The 20315-nt window shown below is 39.8% G+C and overlaps 1 protein-coding gene across 1 annotated transcript; it reads left to right on the forward strand.

Annotated features, from left to right (window-relative positions):
• Window positions 1-13137: 13137 nt before the first annotated feature.
• si:dkey-63d15.12 (uncharacterized) lies at window positions 13138-20265 on the forward strand. Its single transcript, XM_067413385.1, has 8 exons — window positions 13138-13268; window positions 17256-17391; window positions 17510-17827; window positions 17986-18011; window positions 18042-18153; window positions 18328-18365; window positions 18471-18569; window positions 19332-20265. The coding sequence occupies exons 2-8, from the start codon at window positions 17343-17345 to the stop codon at window positions 19428-19430; spliced, it is 741 nt and encodes a 246-aa protein (XP_067269486.1). The 5' UTR covers window positions 13138-13268; window positions 17256-17342; the 3' UTR covers window positions 19431-20265.
• Window positions 20266-20315: the final 50 nt, after the last annotated feature.

Genomic DNA, 20315 nt, shown 5'->3' on the forward strand with positions numbered 1-20315 from the left:
GTGACGGCGGAAGAGGGGAGGCTTCACCTACTCTGCCCGGTCAGGGCACTCAGGGTGTATCTGGCGAAGTCCGCACAGTGGAGGAGATCGCAACAATTGTTGGTGTGTTTTGGCTCACCCAAGAAGGGGTTGCCTGCGTCTACCCAGACTATCAGTAACTGGATAGTCCAGGCAATAACCATGGCTTACCAGGTGCGCAGTTTGCCTTCACCTGTAGCCGTGAGGGCACATTCCACCAGAGGCATGGCCTCTTCGGTGGCCCTCCTTTCTGGGGTCCCCCTGCAGGATATCTGCGAGGCGGCGGGGTGGGCTACTCCACACACTTTTATCAGGTTTTATAGCCTGGATCTCCCTGCGACGCCTGGCGCGAGGGTGCTCCAACCCTAGTTGTGCCCGGTTTCCGGCTTCACACTAGGACAGGCGCTACCCTCGGTGTGGCCTAGTGGGTACTCGTTCCCCAAAGCGTTTCGACGCAGTGGGAAGTTCCCTCGATAAGGGAACGGCTCGGGTTATGTATATAACCCTTGTTCCCTGAGAGGGAACGAGCACTGCGTCGTACCGCCACACCTCGGCACGCCTGGAGCGCATGCTTCAGAGCAAGAACTGCCGCCATTATGCGCCGGCTCCCCTTTTATACTTCCGGGTACGCCGTCACAATGACGTCATCACGCACGACCAATCGGATTGGACTAGTGTTTATTCAGGCTTCAGATTCGCTGATGCTTAGGGAGCATCCCCAAAGCGTTTCGACGCAGTGCTCGTTCCCTCTCAGGGAACAAGGGTTATATACATAACCCGAGCCGTTTTTGTGCTTTGCGCACCTAAAACTTGGTTATAATACACATTTGCCACCTGGGTGTCACTGAATTCGTCTGACACTATACATGTCACAGTTTTTAGTCTGGATGTCCTGCTTTTCAGAGATACAATTTTTTGGTTTTGAGGTTTTACCAGGACAACAACTTATCCTTGGTCTTTAAAAAAGACTGAATGATCAAATTTAGCACTCTTAAGGAAATATGATAATATTTTGTAATTATCTAATAAAATGTTATGGGGTTTCTAATCAAAATATGACTTTGTGTTACAAAACAGGGCATTAACTGCATAAATGTCCTCAATTCCGCCCCTAGCATGTTTTGGTGACTAAATAAGAGAATAGGGAAATACATTACATATCAATGTTCCTATAAAATATATGTTATTATTATGAAAATGTTGCCAACTATTAGGCAAGGCAAGGCAAGTTTATTTGTATAGCTCATTTCATACCCAATGGCAAGTGCTTTAGATAGAAATTAATTAAAATAGTGGAAACATATGCATGAGAAAACGCATGTGGACGAATAAAAAAATTAAAAACAAGCATAGTTAAAACAGTTGTAAAGATAATAATAACAAAAATTGTATTATCCCCCCCCCCCTCAGGTTTTAGGAGGATAGATTAGTGTAGTGTAGTGTAGAAATCTACAACTTGTCCATAAACTATGTAAAAATAGCGGTTGACTACTTGCCTTTGGATTGTTGACTAATAGAAAGCCTTTTAAATGTAATGCATGACTTGATACATGAATTACTTGAAATATGAATTATGTACTATTATTATGAAAATCATATATTATTCAAATAATTATTTTATATCCCACCAGTTTCATTTGAAGTGATAACATTTAATTAAAAGAGTTTTAAAAATCGAGTTTAAAGCAGCACATACAATGTTGCATTTTTAATATATATTTCATATATTGTATATTTTAAATGTATTATAATATACAAACATATATAATCTTATTAAAATGTTTTTTTTTTAAATAAATAAATTATATTAATAATATACATGTATTTTTTTCTAGGGACTGTGCCAGATTGGGTGTGTCCTGTGATGGAGTGAGCCAGCTGTGTTTAAGAGTCCACACATATTCATCAGAATCTTCCGACATTTTCACGGCTGTCCAGTTTCGCAGTGTCATGACATGACTGACTTTGAGGTACTGAGAGAAGTGGAACTGTATCCGCAAAGTACACTTCAATAAAAAAAAAAAACAGACGTGGGTGGCAACAGTAGAGATGGACGACCAGTACATATTGGAAAACCATCACGTCAGATTGAAAGTAGTGACACACGTATTACTATAATCACCCATATATTGAGGTACACTGAAAACTTATCAATGAAACTCTTAAGTATTCTATCACATGTATAGCTAGTAGTTCTTTACTTTGATTGCCAAGACTGAAGATACATTTAGCTATATTTAACTATAGCTGGCTATAATGTTACATATCAAAATACAGGATACTCCAAACGCTGCAGATTACATTGGGTGTGAAAGAGGAGAGGGAGTGGCTTGTACCCGCTATAAGCCATTATACAACTGAGACAGACAAATTTCATTCATTGCACATTTATTAATATTTTCCTTAAAAAAAGTATCATACTTTCTGTCATTTTACATTCACCTGTACAACATAACACTGTTTTTTTTCTGTAAAAGCAATGGCTAGCTATTTGGGTGCAAGCATTCTTCTAGTATGCCAAGTTTAGGACAAGCACAATGTACACCTCTAAACTACACAGTTACAACATTTGAAGTGTCATCATTCTCAGTGAATACAGACTTGCAGTTGTACTGCCTGCAGGAATAAACATCACTCTGATATATCATTGAGATGGTATGAATATGACTTTTAGTGTAAGATTTTCTGTAGTTTGGATTCTTGGCCATGCTTCGGGCATATCAGACCCACTTATACATTCCGTTTGAAAATATTGATTACTTATAAACCTGGGATGGTTCAAGCACATGGAGCCACCACAGTGAAACCACGTTCTGGGTTTAGCTCACAGTGTCCTCTGGCGTTCACTGGAACCGATCGCCACCAATTTACAGTATAGTCTTCCTGCCATACCGGTTGATCCACCATCAGATTGCATTCTATATAGTTGATATAAAAAAAGAGCAATAAAAGAAGGAAATGTTTTCTTATTAAATGAGCACATAAATCGTGCAGGACTTAAATAACAAGACATGCAAATGAGAATATAATTTACAAGTGATTATTTAAAGGAATAGATCAACCCAAAACAAAAAGAGCTCTTATGATTTCATATCATGGGAAAGAAAAAGGAGAAAATCTAGTGATTACATTGGAAAAGGGGGCTTTTAATCCTAAAAAATTAATTCAAGAGCTCCATAAAAGTAGTCAATACGATTCTTGTGGTATATTACATTACAAGTCTTCTGAAACCACATAACAGCTTTGTGTGATTAACACACTGAAATTTAAAGTGCCTCTATTGTGCTTTTTCGGATATTACCTTTCATGTAGTGTGCAATCTAGCTGTTTGTGAATGTAAAAGGTCTACAAAGTTTTAAAGAGCCTATGGTCTACATTGGCTGCCCTGCCCATGAACAACTTTTTGGCAAGCAGGACACGGCCGAGAGCTGTGGGAATGAGCGAGGCCAGCGGTGCGATTGCTATAGCCCAAAGGAAATGTGCGCGTACAACAGCGCATGCGCAAGAAAGACAGAATAGTCCGTTAGGTGGCAATATGCACAGTACTGTGTGCAGTCACTGAAGAAGAGTGTAGAAAGAGCGATTCAAAAACAGCACGCTTGAAACACGAAAACTTTACAATGGACGGCAAACTTGACAAGAGCTTGTGCGAAGTTTGTGCATTGTGGTTTCTTCTGAACAATGGTTGAGCCACTACTTTTCTTCTTCGATCCTGCGAAGCGAATGTCCTTTTAATGACACGACTTAGTGACCTCAGTGACCGTCACCTCCGTGTTACACTGGCCTCGAGTCTCACGGAATGAAGGAGATCTGGATCAATATAAGGAGTAGTGACAACAGTGCAAGATGAGAGAGGATCAAGCCTGGATCTTGCGTTGTCTTTTGTTATGTTTGTGCGGTAGTAGTCCATGAGGGGCTGGCACTCTACTTTTTTTTTGGTGTTTGTTTATTTTCATAATTAAAGAGTTTGACCGTTCGCCGGTTCTTGCCTCCTTGTTCCTTGAAGAACCAACCTCTCTACATTGGTGCTAAACCCCAGGAGGAAGGAGGAACTTGCTGTCATAGAGCCCTCACCGCAGTGGGGAATCCGCAGTGCCGTTGAGCATGGCTCAGCAGAGTCTGCCACCATTAACGCTCGAGGTGGTGTGCTGGAGAGAGCTGCCGGTGTGATGGACTAACTCACTGCCGGGTTCTTAGGTTCTGGAGGGGGGCTGCCGTTCGAGAGGGAGCAGAGGAATCACCGCTGTTTGCTGAGGCTGGAGCCTGCTGCTCTCCACCATGATGGGGAGCAGCAGGGAACCGGAGACTCCTGCCGGCTGCTTGAACCTGGAGGACCCATCGCCGTCCACGTCCACCAGGCAGCGGAGGAGTCAGAGGGCCATCCACCATAGGATGTCCAGCGCCACCACCATGCATTGTGGAGGAGTTCACCCAGCGGGTGTTAAACGTTTAGCAGTTCCCACCTCCTTCTTCCCTCAACACAATCTTCTCTACAAATGTCTGCTTTGACTCGCCCAAACACATTATTTTGGACTGTAATTTTGATGGTACTGCTAGAAAACGCTTTTGTTTAGAAACACATTTACATGGAGTATTCAGAATGTATCACCCAAATGTATTAAACAGTAGATTTTCTATCTTATGTCAAGCTGAAATGTTTTATAAAATCATTTTAATTTTATGGATTGTGATATTGACCATGCATTTACCATGTAAATAGCCCTGATGCTAACAAGGCATTAAAACGTAATAAACAAATAAACTACCATTGACCCGCTCTCAAACACTGTAGTTGAAGATGAGGCCTGAAAGTGTTTGTTCCCTTTTGGGGAACTCGAGCTGTGTCGAAACGCTGTGAGAACGCCTCTGCGTTAATGCGTCGTGAAGCGCGTGTAGAATCATTCCATCGGAAGATCGATTGATTGTCGGCGTGATGACGTCATCGACCGGAAGCTATAAAGCGTCCGTGAAAACAAACAGGAACTAGCTTCTGTGCCTTCAGCAAGCGATCTGTGTGAACCTGTCTGTCTATTTGGTGTTTTTGTCTGTCATTAGTTCTGGAGGGTACGCCGGGACGGGGTCCAGGTACTTCTAGTGGCTCCGTACTGGCCGACCAGAATATGGTTTTCGGACCTGATATCTCTCCTGGAAGGCTCTCCGATGGAGATTCCGACCAGGAGGGATCTCCTCTCTCAGGCGGGCGGGAGATTCCTGCATCCGCGCCCAGAGTTATGGAAACTATGGGCCTGGCCTCTGAGGGGGCCAGGCTCATAGAGGAGGGTCTCTCGACTGAGGTCGTAGAGACCATCCTTCACTCCAGAGCTCCGTCCACGAGGAAGCTGTACGTTCTGAAATGGAGACTGTTCTCAGCATGGTGCAGAGAACGCCAGTGGGACCCAGTTAACTGCCCGGATGGTACAGTGCTGGAGTTCCTGCAGGCAAGGTTCTCGGCAGGGTTGACCCCCTCCACAATAAAGGTGTACGTGGCGACCTTAGCTGCCTTCCACGCCCCTTTGGGTGGAGTGTCTTTGGGAAGACACCCTCTAGTTACACGTTTCCTCCGTGGTACTTTAAGGTTGAGGCTGGTGGTGCATTCGAGGGTCCCGGCCTGGGACTTGGCCATTGTTTTACAGGGCTTGTCTGAGCCTCCGTTTGAACCTTTAGAGGAAGTCTCAGAGAAATTCCTCACGCTCAAGACTATCTTTCTTTTGGCCATTTCATCTCTTAAAAGAATAGGAGACATTCAGTCCTTGTCAGTAGGGCCCTCATGCTTAGAGGTTGTGCCTGGTATGGAAAAGGCTTTCCTGCATCCCAGACCAGGTTACATCCCCAAGGTTCCTACGAGCCCACGGGGTCCCATTACTCTGCAAGCCTTCTGTCCTCCTCCATTCATGACGTCAGACCAGGAAAGATTAAATCTGATGTGCCCGGTTAGGGCGCTAGACGCATATGTCCACAGAGCTGCCCTGTGGAGAAAATCTGATCAGCTTTTTGTCTGTTTTGGAGCCCCGAAAAAGGGGGCTCCAGTGTCTAAGCAGAGAATGAGCAAGTGGGTGGTCGAGGCCATCTCACTTGCTTATGAGGCGGCCGGACAGCCATCTCCACTGGCGGTCCGGGCGCATTCTACCAGGGGTATGGCTGCTTCTAAAGCACTTTTGTCGGGGGCTTCCCTCCAAGATATTTGTAATGCGGCAGGCTGGTCTTCGCCGCTTACCTTTGTCAGATTCTACGAGTTAGATGTGGCATCTACTGTTGGGCCGCAGGTGCTATCGTAGTCGTGTGCGCTACGGCTTCACACATACGAGGCACTTGGTCCTATGGCGATATGGGTATAAGCGTTCTCACAGCGTTTCGACGCAGCTCGAGTTCCCCGAAAGGGAACGTCTCGGTTACGTATGTATCCCTAGTTTCCTGAGGGAACGAGACGCTGCGTCGCCCGGCCATACTCCCGGCGTGCCCGTGATCACTTACTTCAGGCTTTTTCAGAAGCTAGTTCCTGTTTGTTTTCACGGACGCTTTATAGCTTCCAGTCGATGATGTCATCACGCCGACGATCGATTGATCTTCCGATGGAATGGTTCTACACGCGCTTCACGACGCATTAACGCAGAGGCGTTCTCACAGCGTTTCGACGCAGCGTCTCGTTCCCTCAGGGAACTAGGGTTACATACGCAACCAAGACGGTTTGTGTTGTTAACATGTTTAGAAGACGCTGGTTTCTGTGCTGCGAAAGCAAACTTTGTAGGCACTTCCAAATTACTTAAGCTACAATGGATACTGTAAAAGTGACGCCATTGTCACTGTGCTGAGGAAGCCTCCAGAGCTGCGATTCAGATCTGGTAATGGGTTATGTTTCCCAACTGCACTGTAAGTGGTAGACCAATCACAACAGACCAGGCTATCTGCCCAATCATAGCTGACAAAGCTCACGGAAAATGGGGTTTAGAGACCGAATTCTTTATCTAGTCATTTTAGACACTGACTACGTTTACATGTGCACCAATAATGCGATCATTTCTAATAATCAGATAATTCACTCCGGTTTAGATGCAAATTTAATTATTTGGATTATTCGCTAATAAGTATGGTTATAATACACTCAGATAGGTATACGGTATGTTACCGGCCACATCCACATCCACAAAAACATCAATGTTTTTGCACATATTATTTGTCATTGTGATGAACATCGCAATGTCTGGTTTGCCTGCTGGCATCATATTCTTCAGGCTATCTGGATGAAGATACAGAGACTGCGCGAGTCTTGTGTTGAAGAGAAAAGAAAACTCCAGAATAATGTCATGAAGTTTGTGTGAACAACACATGGCATCATGTATACGTCCACGCACATGCGCACTTTGGTCAGAGCGGTAATGCGATTAAGAGGTTTATATACCTGTTTATTGCGACTAAAATCAGCGTACATCACATAGTTTAATGCGATTATGATTACCACGATTATGAGCCTAATTGCATTAGTTTGATCAAAGTGTTTTGCTTACATGAAGTAAAGTTTAATCGCAATATTGCCAAAATTAGATTATAATCACATTATGAGGGTGCATGTAAATGCACTCACTGTGAGAAAAAAGATGCTGCAATGTATATTAAGATATAATTATATTATTATTATTATTCTTTTGAATGCTTGTAAAGCTGTTCTAGGAGACAAAATATAAACAATAGCACAATTGTGGCACTTTAAATTCAATGATAAATTTGATAATCCTTGCAATCGTAACAATCAAATCAGTGAACTGTTGAACAAGATCAGTCGATTTGTGAACTAACCAATCACTTTGTGAACAGAATCAGCTGATTCATATAAACGATTCAATTTAAAATAATGATTTGTTAACAAATTGGGTATTAATGCTTCCTTTAATGTATACTGCAAGGAGCAGGTGTCTAGATCAGTAGTTAATGAGTTAAATTTAAGTCCGTTTCACATACTTCACAGACTTCTGAAGGCTTAAAATATAGCACATGAAGTCACGTGGACCACTTTAATAATGCAGTATGGCGTCTTTTTCTGTCATTCAATTTCAGTATATTGAAGACTAACCAGAATATATAAAAAAAAGTTCATATGAGTTTGGAAAGACAAAAGTCACATTTTGATAAACTTGAAACATTGAGCTGTTTTGTGCAAATGATTACCGTGGTCAAATGTACAATACAGAAGACCGTTATGATCAGAAGGCCGATGACTAGAGAAGCGATTCCCATGTGAAGAGCCTTCCTCCCCAGCCGCTGAGCTCCTTCATAGTCTTCAGCATCATAACTGCTTTGAGACTGAATGAGAGGGAGAAATCGCAATTGTGAAATTACCCAGTTTAACAAAACAAATCATTTCAGGACGGAAAAACTCAAGAGATTCATTTGATTGAGGTGCAACAGAAATGATGTCATGCTTAATGTGACATTGGCAGCATATTTCATTAGCAGCATCAGTGGCGGGTCTCCAAGTGAAAACTAGACTTCAGTATGTGGCCCATATAGCAGATAGCAATGGGGGGCATAGTGATGATGCCAGCCTCATTTCGGCTCTCTTAATATGATCAGAGGGCAAACTGAGACTTGGACGTACAGATCACTGGCAATAAATCATATTTAATGGGATGACCAAGATTATTTGACTTCACTAAGATGATTCACATATTAAAATTCTGAGTTTTCTAGGTTTTAATAACATTTGAGACAAAGCAGGTTGTCTAAACTATTTTATCAGACAATAAACTTTAGATTTAGAAGTATCTAAACATGTTTGACATATTTCTATTTAATATTTATGATTAAAAAAATGCTTTGTCATGATTGAACATGTTTTACTATATGTAGTTTAACTACATGTATAAGTGAGACAAAATTACTATTTAAAGTATTAAATCTCTGCTCTTGTTAAGAGAAACCTTTTTTTTTGCTAACCAAGTTTGACTGATACAGTGTGCATAAAACCCATCAGTGTGTCAGAAGGCAGTAAACTAGGTTGCGTGATTTGTGATGCTCATTTAGTTTCTCTCAGGCTGCGTTGTGGCGGCTGCAGCTGCTGTAGTCAGTGAGCCCTGAAGTTTTACTTGAGACAGAGTCAACCTGCAACTAGAGGTGTTGCTCTCCACCGCAAACCTTTGCACTTTACCCCATTCAGACCCCGCTGCCTCTAGTCTGGCTAGTGAAGTCTAAAAAGCTCCGATTGAGTGCTAAATTTAGGGCAAAAGCATGACAGGAATGTCCAGCTGGTAAAAATTATTAATTTTTATGCCCTGATGTAAATGGATCACATGTTTCCCATGAATCACTGTACCTTACAAAAATATCCTACCTTTCTATCTTGATCTGCACCCCATGATTATGTGTACCCTATTATGCATTATTCTTTATTATAGTATCTGTTGATAAACAATAAGCCCCAAGAAAGTAGGATTTCTAGTGTATTAGGCACACCGCAGAATGTTTAGCGGTTCTAAATTCACTGTAAACCACAGCTTCACGGAGCTTTTTGCTTTTTTTAAAGGTATCATGAACTGGCATTTAAAAAATGTTATACTGTTGTCTGAGGTCAACTTATGACGTCTGCATGGTTTTTACATTCAAAAACATCAATAGGCTATTTTCTACACTGGTTTTGAGGCTCTCTCCTGAATGCTGGGGGTGCCGCACTAGGATTGGAGAAGATTTGCATATTTAATGAGCTTCTGCTCCCCTGTCAGTTCACAATACGGTATTTATCAAACAAACACAATGATTTATCTCTTATCCACCCGCAATTTATTTATTTTTATATCACTTGGCCCTCCCAAACGGTGGATATAAGCACAAACCACACACATTTATCTGTAGAGGCAGCATTTCCCAAGACTGGGTAAACCCAGCCTGATCTGCCGGCGATTTGATTTCGCCCTGCAACTCAGTCTGGAAACCTGTACATTCATTTCTACAGCTTCTGTTACACTTTTGCGGGAACCAATCACAGACTGGCTTATCCACCGGGCGCTCTATTGGCGGGTTTAACATGATGACAGAACAAGACAATTGGTCGTTGCCCGTTGATCACGCCTCGTGTGGTCTGATTGATTGAAGGACTATCCAATTGCATACAGAGTCATTTTAATAATGCTTGTTGATCACACCTCGTGTGCAGTAGAAAATACAGAGCAGACTCCCCAGACCAATGTTCAATCTTAAATTGAGCTTGGTCTGGTGATACCCAGACAAGCGTTTCCCCCTTCTAATACGTCATTGATTTGAGAGCTCTCGTTTGCTGGGCCTGGTTTCAATAAAAGCTTTTCTTTTACAAGGATGTTTTCAGCTTACAGGAAAGTAACCGAAACTTAAATGATATTTTTATTTTATCATGACCTTTAATATATCAAAGGCTCAATGGAAATTGATTTCTCAATTTATCACCCCTTTAAAGGTAGGGTAGGTAAGAATTGTCTAAAACACTAATGTCCAAATTTGTTTAAACTTTCTTTATATACAATTATGAACTTTCTTTATACACAATTAAAATGTAAGTACTCTGAAAAAGAGAGTATAAAAATAGAGTGACTCTAGACATTTTAATCTGCAATAAACACCGCTCATTATTTTTGTTCCAGACGAAAAAATGATTGACTTCTTTCTCTGTCGCTACCATGGCTACCACCCCTTTCGCTACAGGATCTGCCCAATGCGCGCGACACGAAAAGGAAGACAGTACAAGAAAAGGCAATGCACAAAAAGTCTTTGAATAAACAAAGAAATCAAATGCGAGTAAACATCGGCGTGGCTTTCCAACGAAGGCGAGAACTGAGGGACCTCAAGGGGCTGAAAAACGACTCCTTGCTGGCTGTATTTCTGCTGGACAGGTAATCTTTCAATTTGATTATACATTTTTTTGGTTTATGTTTTCATGAAGCATGTATCACTAGCACATGTATAATATAGCTATATAATGCCTAATATAGCTAACATAACATTACTTAGCATAAAAGCTACAATGTTAAATACTCAATATGCTTAGCTCATGTTGATCGCTGATGTGATGAATTTTGCAAAATATAATTTTAGATAACAAAATGCATGTGTAAAAGCTAGTACACTGCGTCCAGGAACTTTTGTTTATAACTAAGTTAGCTTTAACTACCAACAATGCTTTCATTATGTAAACTCTTACATGCAAAACACAGAATATGTTATGAATCTTACACGAAATTCATCTTCATCACAGTATAACTGATGTTATTGGAAAAACATGTATAGCCTATCAATGCTACCTGTTTTTAGCTTTGCCTTATAAATGTAACTAGCTCGTTACCGAATCAAACTAAAATATATTTTAAACTTTACCAGTTATCGGTATTCTAGCTTGATAGTGAGTACTAAAATACATCTTAATCTAAATATTTCAGTTTTTCACCCAATAGTTCTTGATATGTGTATGTGTATGTGTATGTGTGTGTGTATGTGTGTGTGTGTATATATATATATATATATATATATATATATATTTATGTGTGTGTTTTTCAATGTTATAACATTGATAAAAATAAATATGTATTTTTTTTATAAATAAATAAAACATTTTTAATTATATATAAGTGTGTATGTGTGTGCATACATTGAAATAATTTACTTGGATTTTTGTAATTTTTTTAATATTACCATACATTAGAAACTAATATATATATATATATATATATATATATATATATATATATATATATATATATATATATATATATATATATATATATATATATATATATATATATATATATATATATATATATATATATATATTATAACCATACATTAGAAACTAATATATATATATATATATATATATATATATATATATATATATATATATATATATATATATATATATATATATATTATACACACGCACGCACATGTCGTGTTTCCATGTTTTATGGGGACTTTCCATAGGCGTAATGGATTTCATACTGTACAAACTGTACATCCTATCCCCTTACACTGCCCCTGCCCCTAAACCTACCCATCACAGGAGACATTCTGCATTTTTACTTTATCAAAAAAACTCCTCCTGTGTCATTTATAAGATGGTTTCTTCATGGGGACCTAAAAATCCCCATGAAGACACACACACACACACACACACACACACACACACACACACACACACACACACACACACACACACACACACACACACACACACACACACACACACACACACACACACACACATACTATAATGTACTATTACTTAATATATAATAATGAGAAATAATGTTCTATATAATATTATGTAAATTCATTGAAAAAACTGTAAAAAAAAAAAAAAAAAAAGTTATTTCCTGGGTGTGTACATGGGGTTACTGACCTGAGCGTATCTCAATCAGAGGGTAAAGGTGTGAAATCTGAGGTAGAAAACCACTGAAAAAAAACCCTCCTGTTCATCTACTGTATGAGCATTGTTTATGAACAACAGCCTGGGAAAGTTCATCATCGTGATATCCTTTCACATGCCTTGTGCAGTTGAGCACATCTGCAGGCTGCCGTGTGAATGTTCGAGTAGGGGAAAGGGTGTGAGACGAGTGTGAGAGTGTATGCAGTCTTGCTTGCATGTGTGGGAGTGCTACAAAGTTAACTGCACAGATACTTGAGGCCTATCTATTTATAACTTATATTTACAACTTATATGTCTATCTGGACCATAATTAGGACATTAGGTTTAGTCAAATTTCAAAGCCGCACGTATAACACACTGCCAAGTAAACCCCACAAGAAACACTCTCTGCAGCGTATGACCAAAACTCTGTGAGGAAAACTGTACGTTTTCATACATAACCTCAATTAGGAATTTGATTTAATAAAGCTACATATGAAGAGGCAACTCTCCGGTAGAATAATAAAAATAATATTTTTTTTCTACTCACCATCAGAGAAAAAACCAACGCCACAATGTTAATTGGCCACGCGGGACAAAAACAAGTGAAAATAGTCAAAAAAATGTAATTTTTCAGCGGTGGGGTCCCTTGAGCCTCAGCACTCCTTCCAAAACTGTGGTCAGAACTTCCATCGAGAGAGCAGTTTGTCTTTCCATCTGACCGTTGAAGATCAGGACTCATGATGCTGGAGTTAAGAAGGAGCAGGAGATGGTGAGAACATTTACAAGAGGCGTGATGAGAAGGAAGATCAGGAAACTGAATGGAAGACTGGAGGAGAAACAAGAAGGCAAGAGCTCATGAAGACACTCATGGGGGATGTCAGATGATTGGGTAAGTGTGAAAGGCAGTGGATGGATGAGAAGTTGAGTGAGTCAGAGATGGCTTATGACCTAATTACCACCCGGGCTGAACACTATCCCACTTCAGAGAGGGAGAGAGAGAGAATGTGTGCAGGACGTTGAAGCAATGTAAGATGTAAGAGGAGAGGCAAGAGGAGGAAAAAAAAGTCTGTCTACTTGCCCATATTACCATTATCTGTCAAAGGGAGAAGAGAGTGTTAAAGTTACAACTGATACAGCCATATGGATAATGGCCCCAAAATCACATTACTAGGCTGCCAAGAAATGTACACTGGCAATTTTCCCACGGTTTTTGCATGGTACTGTAAGTGAGGAGAGCGAAAACAGCGCTGCATAGAGGGCAACAACTGTATCACACATTACGCATGCACAATAGTGCACTGGATGGTACAGTTTAAGTAAATTGACACATCTTGTGTACTTAAATAGCAATAAATTATGCATTATTACATGCAACTAACCACAAACCAAACCACAATTCTAATAAGAACATGCTAATTAGTATTCCATCCTCAGTACTTAAAAAGAAGAGATTAAAGTATTGTAACCAAATCTTCTTAAAGTTGTTCTATAGTTTTATAAATGTACTGTTTACTGTTGTTTAAAAAAAAAGTGGTTCTTTCATCAAGTAAAAAATGTGTGTGTGTGTGTGTGTGTGTGTGTGTGTGTGTGTGTGTGTGTATACACACCGATCAGGCATAACATTATATATAAAACAGAACCAAAACAGCCCACTCCATTAGACCCCTGAAGGTGCGCTGTGGTATCTGGCACCAAGATGTAGCAGCAGATCCTTTAAGTCCTGTAAGTTGCGAGGTTGCGCCTCTTTCGATTAGACTTGTTTGTTCAGCACATCCCAGAGGATCCACGATTATATTGAGATCTGGAGATTTGGAGGCCAAGTTTGCTCCTCAAACCAGTCCTGAACCACTTTGGCTTTGTGGCAGGGCTCATTATCCTATTGAAAGAGGCCACAGCCACCAGGGAATACAGTTTCCATGAAAGGGTGTACAACCCCAAATCAGAAAAAGTTGGGACAGTGATTTCTGTGACAAAAAAGTGATTTCTAAATTTACTTTGACTTGTATTTCATTGCAGACAATATGCACACAAAATATTTCATGTTTTGTCTGGTCAACTTCATGTCATTTGTAAATATGCATCCTTTCCTGTCATTCAGACCTGCAACACATTTCAAAAGAAGTTAGGACAGGAGCAATTTAGGGCTGGTAATGAGGTAAAATGGTTAAATAATGATGTGATTTGAAACAGGTGATGTCAACAGGTGATTGAAATTATGATTTGGTACAAAAGCAGCATCCAAGAAAGATCTAATCCTTTAGAAGCAAAGATAGGCCATGGTTTGCCAGTTTGCCAACAAATGCGTGGTAAAAATTATTGAAATGTTTAAAAACAATGTTCCTCAAAGAAAGATAGAAAGAGATTTGGATATTTCACATTCAACAGTGCATAACATAAACAAGATTCAAGGAATCTGGAGGAATTTCAGTGAGTAAAGGACAAGGCCGCAAGCCTAAGCTGAACAACCGTGATCTCCGATCCCTCAGGCGGCACTGCATCAAGAATCGTCATTCATCTATAAGCGATATCACCACATGGGCTCAGGACTACTTTGGCAAACCTTTGTCAAGTACCACAATATGTAGTTACATCCACAAATGCCAGTTAAAACTACTGTGCCAAAAGGAAGCCTTATGTTAACAGTGTCCAGAAGCGCCGTCGACTTCTCTGGGCTCGGAGGCATCTGGGATGGACCATCACACAGTGGAAATGTGTACTCTGGTCAGATTAATCAGTATTTCAGGTATTTTTTGGGAGGAATGGACACTGTGTGCTCCGGACCAGCAAGTCCAGCAAGTCCAAAAGCCAGGGTCTGTCATGGTATGGGGTTGTGTCAGTGCCCTTGGCAAAGGTAACTTGCACTTCTGTGAAGGCACCATTAATGCTGAAAATTACATAGGGATTTTGGAGCATAATATGCTGCCTTCAAGAAGACATCTTTTCCAGGGACGTCCATGCATATTTCAACAAGACAATGCAAAACCACATTCTACACACATTACAAAGTCCTGGCTATGGAGGAAGAGGGTACGGGTACTTGACTGGCCTGCCTGCCTGCAGTCCCGACCTGTCTCCAATAGAGAATGTGTGGCGCATTTTGAAGCGCAAAATGCGACAACGAAGACCCCGTACTGTTGCCCACCTTAAGACTTGTTTGCAGGGAGATTGGGACAAAATTACACCTAAAACACTTCATCACTTGGTGTCTTCAGTCCCTAAACGTCTTTTAAGTGTTGTGAAAGGGAATGGCAACATTACAAAGTGGTAAATGCTTTACTGTCCCAACTTTTTTTGAAATGTGTTGCAGGTCTAAATGACAGGAAAGGATGCATATTTACAAATGACATGAAGTTGACCAGACAAAACATGAAATATTTTGTGTTCATATTGTCTGCAATGAAATACAAGTACATTTAGAAATCACTTCTTTTTTTTCCTTTTTTTTTTACTGTCCCAACTTTTTCTGATTTGGGGTTGTTCATGGCCAGAATCCACATGGATGGCAGGAACCAAGGTTTCCCAGCAGAACATTGCCCAAAACATCACACTGCCTCCTTCTTCTACCACACGGGCCAGCCTTCTCTCCCCACATCCATCATTGAGCCGTGGCTGCCCATAACCCTGTCACCAGTTCACCACTGTTCCTTGTTTGGAGCACTTTTGATAGATACTGATCACTGCACACTGGGAACACCCCAAAAGAGCTCCATTTTTGGAGATGCTCTGACCCAGTCTTCTAGCCATTACAACTTGGCCCTTGTCAAACTAAATCCTTATGCTTGCTATATGCCCAGTTTTCCTGCTTCTAACACATCAATTTTGAGGCCAAAATGTTCACTGTCTAATATATCCCATTCATTAAAGAGCAGAATTTATTCATTTTAATTAAAGGTGCACTATGTAGTATTTTTGCAGTGAAATATCCAAAAGACACCAGGCCAGTGTTATATTTTGTTCAGTTGAGTAGCCTACTTGCAATATCCCAAATCTTTCCAACTATTTGTAAATTGTGAGAAAACTGCTATTTTAACCGATGACCCGGGACGTTTCAGCATAGCGTTTGAGGGAGTTGGCTATCAATTGCATCATATCTGCATTACCCTCGGCTTACGGTTCTATTTGGCAGAAGCACTTTTCTATTAGCAGTGTGAACAAGTGTCACAGCAGTCGCTGAGCGAACGCACAGGGTAACGTCATAACATTTTAAACACACAAAAATGTATCTAATATGATAAACAGAGCTGTATTACCTTATACTCATGACTGAAAAAGCGGAAACAGTGCGCGTGCCCGGCGACTGTGTCCCGTCCCATCATAATAAAAGTCCTGGTACTCGCGGGCCGTGTGTTTGTGTAACAATCGCTCCAGCAGCCGTGCTCAGCTCCACAACACTCAGTCCTGCTCTGCTTCACACTACAGTAACATTAATAACCACATCCATGAACATGATTTCTGCCCGAGTCCTATTTTCCACCAGCTGTGAGGTGAAGACCACATGTCCCAAGATACTGCGCTCAAACTTGGCATCATCAAACTAAGCCTTTTTTTTTTAATAGGCGATCTCTATAGTGGACGGAAAGTTGTATAGTGCACCTTTAAGCCTTTTCCTTTATTATGATATTATGAATTTTTTTTCAACCTTATCATTTTTACTCCCTTAAAATGAATTTTAATACAGTAAAATCATGCTCATCTCAAAAGAGGTGCATTCAAGTAAATGCAAGTATGAATTGAATGTGTAATGCATTTATGAATAAATTAATAGATTTGCTAAATGAGTAATGCAGATCTGACAAAAATGTGCGTCACAGAGTGGCCTGTCTGTGGGTGTCACCGGATCGCGTGTTTATGCAGTTAAGCTGATGCTTTGTTTCAGACGGCAGGATACACCACACAGGAAAAATGAAAAACACCTGCCTCTGCTTAACGTGAGAAACCCGCTTGTCTCTGCAGTTTAGATAAAATGACATGCACCAGTCTGTCTGCTCTCTTCGCAACCATGTGGTTCACAGGTAATATCATTTTTCCTCCTTGATAACACTATATAATCGACACAATGTCAATAGCTTGATGAAATTAAAATCATTTAAAATAAAGCTCCTTTTTTTTTTTTTTGCTACTTTCTCACAGGTCTCATCCCTGGAAATGTAACTCTGTCTGTGTGGCAAAAACCTGAGACAATACAATTGAAAGGAACAAATGAGAGCATCACCTGTCACATTAAAGCTCATTCACAAGTTCAAAGAATTGTGGTTAAGTGGTTGCAAAATAATCAAACTGTAATGAAGAGTAACTCATTTAATGTATCTGGAGCTGTGTTTATTAATACATCGCTGGACCTGCAGTCAGTATGTCTAAATCACAGTTGCATGTATTACTGCTCAGCACAGATGGATTTACCGATGCTTGGACCTGTTCAATATGGAAACGGGACGCATGCATATGTGGGTGAGCTTTATTTTTTACTCTTTTTAAAATGTTCATTCTATTCTGTTCGAAGACTGATCATATCATGCACATATTTACTGTAACAAACTATAGACTCATGACCACTTTTGTTGTGCTTTATGACCCAAATGTTAAACATGCATACTTCTCACTTACAGCATTTGTAGTGCCTAATTCAACAACCGTGACAACACCGACTCCCACAAATGCGACTGTGACAGCAAAGCCCTATAATGAAGACAAAGTTATGTGGTCATTGCCTTTAGGATTGGGCTGTGTCTTATTAATCCTCTCCATTGTGTGTATTATTTACATACATTATAAAGGTAAGACATTTTTTGAAATTTTGGATTTATTGCAATGTGCTTCAGATAGATTACTAACAATGGCTTACTATGAATTACTCATGATAGCATGCTTTCATGAAATCAGTTTTTAAAATAAACTAAATTCAAGTAACTAAAGTTTAACAAGCTGATTTCGTTTTTTTTTTAAACTAGGACACTGGAGGGTAGAACCTAAAGCAAAAAAAGTCATAGTGCGTAACATTTATTTTTCATTTGATTATGAATATTGGCAGAGCTGATGGTCTTTTTGAATAGTAAGTACTTAAAAATAATAATAATTATTGTTTCATTCTCAGGTTGACGCTACCCATGGATCACCCTGCCCTGAAAGAAGGGAAACTGTTCTTTATGCAGCATTAAACATTCCTCGAGACAGTGTGAAATCAAGAAATGAGGTAAATAGTGGCCATTAAGAGCATTTGGTAGTCTTTAGTATACAAGTGATGCTTAGTTAATTACTACATGGTAAAGGGATAGTTCACCCAAAAATGAAACTTTTCCCATAATTTACTCACCCTTAACTCATCCTAGGTGATATGACATTCTTCTTTTAGACGAATACAATCAGTTATATTAAAAAATCTTCTGGCTAATTCAAGCTTTATGATGGCAGTGAATGGCAGCTCAAAATTTGAAGACTAACAAAGTGCATCCATCCATTATAAAAAATAATCCACAAGGCTACTGGGGGCCTTCTGATGCAAATCGAAAAATATCCACATTTAAAAAGTTATAAAGTAAAATATCTAGCCTCTAGCTGACCGCTTTCCACATTCAATTTAAAAAGTAAGTGTTCAAAATGGTTACATCGCGCCAGTTACACTTTTAAACAGTTAAACCCAACGTTTCGCTTCAGAAGACCTTAATTAATCCCCAGGAGCCGTGTGGATTACTTATATAATGGATGGATGCACCTTTTTGGTCTTCAAATGTTGGGCTCCTATTTACTGCCATTATAAAGCTTAGAAAAGCCACAATATTTTTTAATATAACTCTGAAGGAAGAACGTCATATACACCTAGGGTGGCTTAGGGTGAGTAAATCATGGTCCTTTTCATTTTTGGGTGAACTATCCCTTTAACAATTTAGTAAGCAACTTGACAGTTTGCAGTGTATCCAGATGCAATTATTATGTCATGTAATAACTTGTATTACAGAACAGTGCAGCTCTGGCACTCACTTCAGTGACCTGCACCGAAGACACTGTGACATACTCTGAGGTCCACATATTAAAAAGACCAAAGGATGAAGGTTGATAATCATTTGCCTGAATTTCATTCGCAACTTTTTCGCCTTGCATATGGGACAAGCTTTTTATGGGACTTTGAGCTTCTGGTCTTGTTTGATTTTGTCAAGGTATTGCTGTAAAGGTTGATACTGTTTCAATGGTGTGTGTTTCTTCATGTAATACTCATGAGGGTTGAATTGTTAAGTGCAATTATTAAAGCTCACATTTGAGTCTGTTTTAAGCAGTTTTGTGCTCAAATGTATATATTTATGACAATTATAAAAACATCTGATAGAATCTTCAAAGACTTTCTCGTTTTGAGTGATCAGGTTAGAGTTCAGTTATGATATTTTTATTGGATTCTTTAAAAGATGCCTGTCAAACTGGTATGCAACCTTGAATGGCAAAATTATGTTTGTTACCGCTCTCGTTTTTTGGACAAGGTCACTGAAAAAAAATTCAGAATGATTATATATATTAGACTGCAGTTTTTAAAAAAGGGAACAGTGTGTGGTGGCTACAGCCCAGCGCAAAGCTTTTAGGTATTCTGATATTTCATTTTTCATAATAGTTGCTTTCAAGTTTTTCTAGCAATCGACAGAACAGAGATGTTTATCGAAAAAGACTGATGTGCTACCGCCTACACAACCCCATTTAAAAGCTTAACGGTAAAAGCCCTAATCATATGACGTGCTTCAACGATAATGCTGTTTCATCCTGACAGAAATCTTAAGTTTCGTTTTATTTTCATAAGTGTCCCGAGAATACAGATTTCTATGCATTGAGATTTCTATGAAGTGTGTTCATTGAGCTCTTACAGAAGAGAGACCGTAGGCGATTTGACATCGCCACGGTGAATTATAAAAGATTAGCAGGAAACATCTGGTCTAAAGTGAGTCATGCATGCAGTTTT

Source organism: Pseudorasbora parva, chromosome 13 (genome assembly GCF_024679245.1).
Source record: "Pseudorasbora parva isolate DD20220531a chromosome 13, ASM2467924v1, whole genome shotgun sequence".
NCBI lineage: Eukaryota > Metazoa > Chordata > Actinopteri > Cypriniformes > Gobionidae > Pseudorasbora > Pseudorasbora parva.

Bases quoted from the DNA above. Each gene is read 5' to 3' on its own strand.
- si:dkey-63d15.12 (XM_067413385.1), top strand. From the start codon at position 17,343: ATGACATGCACCAGTCTGTCTGCTCTCTTCGCAACCATGTGGTTCACA. The intron at 17,828-17,985 runs GTGAGCTTTATT...TCTCACTTACAG, and splicing joins CGGGACGCATGCATATGTGG to CATTTGTAGTGCCTAATTCA. The intron at 18,012-18,041 runs GTGACAACACCG...ACAAATGCGACT, and splicing joins TAGTGCCTAATTCAACAACC to GTGACAGCAAAGCCCTATAA.